The sequence below is a fragment of the Numida meleagris genome, chromosome 13 (genome assembly GCF_002078875.1).
Source record: "Numida meleagris isolate 19003 breed g44 Domestic line chromosome 13, NumMel1.0, whole genome shotgun sequence".
NCBI classification, from domain to species: Eukaryota; Metazoa; Chordata; class Aves; order Galliformes; family Numididae; genus Numida; species Numida meleagris.
In genome coordinates, this window is record NC_034421.1 from 15308238 (window position 1) to 15312362 (window position 4125).

At 48.0% G+C, this 4125-nt stretch overlaps 1 protein-coding gene across 1 annotated transcript; it reads right to left on the bottom strand.

The window, feature by feature from the left end:
* On the bottom strand, positions 1-4125 carry THUMPD1 (THUMP domain containing 1). Its single transcript, XM_021411879.1, has 4 exons — positions 3877-4125; positions 3512-3701; positions 2341-2589; positions 1-1728 (listed from the first exon to the last, which is right to left on the bottom strand). The coding sequence occupies exons 1-4, from the start codon at positions 4081-4083 to the stop codon at positions 1457-1459; spliced, it is 918 nt and encodes a 305-aa protein (XP_021267554.1). The 5' UTR covers positions 4084-4125; the 3' UTR covers positions 1-1456.

The following is a 4125-nucleotide window of genomic DNA, read 5'->3' on the forward strand; positions in this document are numbered from 1 at the left end:
GAGGTAAGAAAGCATATCTTTAATAATTGAGTGGTAAGGAAGACCGGACAAGAGAAAATGTCCTCCTAAGTTCCCACCTTCTAAAACAGTTTTGAGGGAAGAGGAACATGGAAACACTGTTGAGAGACATGAACAAATCATTTTTGTTACATCAAGGAAGGAATAAGCGGTGTTCTTCAGGACAGGCTTTTCCCATGAGCAACCCACAGGCGTCTGCACTAGAAATGGAACACTGATGCTAGGCAGTTGTGCAGGAAGAGTGCTCCAGCCCCTCTCGGAAAGCAGGTCGTAGCTGCACTTTTTGGCTTGGTTTGTTTTAAAGTCACGGTGATATCAAGAGCTGCTGCAACAAACTGACAACAGAAAGCCCACTGACATTATTTTCAATATGAAACAAAACGAATGTTGTGAGGCTAAACCTGTACAAAAAGCTAAGCTTATATCCCCATATTCAATATGGCATAGCACAGAGCTGAGAATAAGAAATAAGAAAAAAAAGCATAAGAAATTTCCAAGCAGTTTTTAAATCCAAGTTTCGAGATTTAAGAAAAAATAAAAACAAAGACCTTATAACTTCGCCTCCAAGGATTACGTTTTTGAAAAGAGCTCAACAAAAGCCTATTTGCAAGAAATTGTTGGAAAGGATTCTGTTTAGTGACTGCACGCAGCATTTGCTGCAAGCTGATAACAGCTGCATACACAGCTGATGTACACACACACAGCTTTTCCTGAAATCATCTGCAATGCCTGCACTGTACTTCTGTTCTAGAGCAGTCCCACCTATTACTCTGAATTCTCTCACAGAATTCAAGTATTTTGATCAGAGCAGTCCCTCCAATACCCTTTCAAGACTTGTATTTTTTTTTAGAGATAATGTATCTATAACCCTCCCTCATACAGGAAAAATTCAGGAGTCTGAGCTCATGTTGTTGTTCATGTAGAGATATAGATCTGAGTTCTGCAGCCCCAGAAGTTGTCAGATTGCTTCCCTAAAAACCCTCTCCAAGCAACTGTCTTGTTCAGATCTCTCACTTATGACGCCTCCTGATAGAGCTCATCCTGTCCCGCCTTTTGATTTCTGCAGCCATCAGATACGACAGAAGGGTCAGTGTACGGCAGGCTGGCCGCCTTTATAGATGCATGCATGTAAGCACACTTTGGTGCTAGCTAAAGACAACTGAACAAAGCTGCTGAAGGATGGCAGCAAACCTCACTAGAGGTGAAGCACTTGGGCATCCACAGCAGTGTCAGCTCCACCTGCAGCGAGCATTACAATTCTTCCACGTGGATTTTAAAAACAAGATTTCAAAACAAAACCCACTCTTTCTTCAAACATCCTTTCCGAATTCTCAGGTAATATTTTTAATAGGTTTCTATTGTGTTCATCTTTCCTTTCTACCACATTTTCTACACTGTTTGCATATAGTTCCCATTGAGTTCAGCTTCCACCTCACCATCACTCTTGTTCTTGTTTTACTTCCTTCAAGTTCTCTTCCATGGTTTCTGGTTTTACGGCTGTTGAGTTCTGTTCTTCAGTCACATTTGATGGGTTTTGTTGTGCATCTTCTTTGTTGCTCTTCACCACTTCCTGTAGATTGTATTTTCTGAATAGAACATAGTCTCTCACCACACTCAAGCAACAAACATTCTTTATTATTTCCACCACAATTGTATATTGTGGATTATTGAGATCAACTTTGTTTTCTGGATTAAGGCTGCCCACAATTCCTGTAAAACAAGATATAGTTTAAAAGATGTTGAGAAAATGGTTTCGAAGTATCAGCAAACTCTCCTGAAAAGAATACAAGTCAGAGAAGACAACATCCCTCTACCTGCAACCAATTATTAGTTACTGTAATTGTGTAAAACAGCAGAACAGAGCAGGACTCTTAAGAAGTACTACTAGGAGGACTACAGTAACGAAGAATTACACCACTGTAATTCGCAAGAAACAAGATGACGAAGTACGCAACTTGTTGCAGAGCTATTTTACAAGTCACACATTAAAGGGAAATAGCAACACATATATTTCAGTATAGCCTTCAGGGAAAACAACCTGATGTAGTCATTTCAAAGCACGTATAACTGACATGCCAAATTGAATTCACTACTGCACGCTGTTCTGCTTTGTCATCTCTTGAGACATCAACAGGAAACACTGATGTCAAGCTCCTTTCACAGCCTTAGAGACATTTCTGTAATTCAATATACACATTTTAAGCAACAAATATACATACTTGTTTAGAGCACTTTTCTTTGAATAGCCTAACCTATGTTTTTGTATGCAGCTGTGTGCTGCTTGTATACTTGGGTTCAGTTCTGTGTGTGATCTATACGTACCTGCCAGCTCCTTAATTACTTCTTCTCTATTCATATGACTGTTATTACGAGCTTTGTAAACAATCTGGAAAGTACTCTTATTGGGGGCTTTAAACCAAGGCTCAAAAAACGTTTCCGTGTATTTTTTCATATCTTCCAGAAAAGCCTTGCAAGTTCCAGAAATGGGCAGCATGCGCAGAATGACTCTGGTTTTCTTCTTTTTAGTGGTATGAATATCCTTTAATATATGGTGCACCAGGTTCTCAGGTTCTACAAGGAAACAGCTAGGATTGAGAATCAACTTGGAAGCATCTTCTCCCCTGTTCCCCCCTTTAAGTAATAAGCTGGGAAAATGCACGCTTAGCTGCACTGTGCTCAGCCTCAAACCCTTTTCTGACAATTCTTTCCATGTACCAAAACTGGGTAGGTGAGGATCACTTTGTCAAGGCTGATTCTTCTGCCTTCAGCAACTGCTAATGGGAAAATCCACTGAGAAGGACAAAGGGATATCACAGAATCATTGCGGTTGGAAAAGACTTCTAAGATCAGCTCATTCAACAGCCCACCTACCACCAATATTTACCCACTAACCATGGCCCTCAGTGCCACACCTCCACGGTTCTTGAACACCTCCAGGGATGGTGACTCAACTCTCTTCCTGGGCAGCCCATTCCAGCTCCTGACCACTCTTTTGTAGACGAAATTGTTCCTAGTACTCAACCTGAACATTCCCTCTCATCCTATCACTGTTACTTGGGAACAGAGAGCAACCCCCACATTGCCACAACCTCCGTTCAGGAGTTGTAGAGAGTGATAAGGTCTTCCCCGAGCCTCCTCTTCTTCAGATTGAACCACCCCATTCCCTCAGCTGCTCCTCATGAAACTTCCACTCCAGACCTCACAGCTCCGTGCCCTTCTCTGAACACGCTCCAGGGCCTCGGTGTCTTGTCTTGGAGTGGGGGGCCCAGAACTGAACACAGCACGCGAGGTGTGGCCTCCCCAGGACTGAGTACAGAGGGACGATCTCCTCCCTGTCCTGCTAGCTGCACTATTTCTGATACAGGGCAGGATGCCGTTGGCCTTCTCGGCCACCCGGGCACCCACAGGAGGAGCCCTGGGGTTGTGTGGCGCACGAGCCCCGTGCAGCCGCACCGCGCCGCTCAGCACCGCACACCGCACACCGCACACCCACCGATGCCACGGGTGCGGATGAAGACGACGTTGTTAGCGCCGCTCTCCACCGACTGGAAGCGCCGCAGCTGCCGCTCGGTGGAGGCGCGGATCTGGCCGACCTCCTTCTTCAGCGCTGCCTCGGCGTCGTCGTCCTCGTTCTCCTCCTCCTCTCTCTCGCTCCCCGACAGCCGCTCCGCGGGCTCCGAGAGCTGTGGGCACACGGTCCGCCCCGCGCGGTGAGCGCCAAGCGGAGCTGCCACGCGGTACCGCGGGCCCGGCCCGAACCAGACCCGGCTCAGCGCCAGGGGCGCGAAGCGGAGACCGCGTGGCCACCCGCTCCTCCGCCCCGTCCGCCCGCCCCGCCGACGGAAGGGCCGCACGCACCTGCTCGGGCCCGTAGAGCAGGTCCCCGTACTCGCCCAGCAGGCTGTAGGCCTCCCCCACGCACTTGCGCTCGTTCATGTTGCAGGTGATGAGGATGCCGCGCATGCCGGCCTCCAGCTGCCGCCCGCCGCCGCGGGGCCGCTTGGCCCGAGCCGCGAAGTGCCCCTTCAGCCGCCGCTTCCGCGCGGCCGCCTCCGGCGCGGCCATGGAGAGCCCCGGCCACCGCGCGGCACGATGGCGTCACACGCG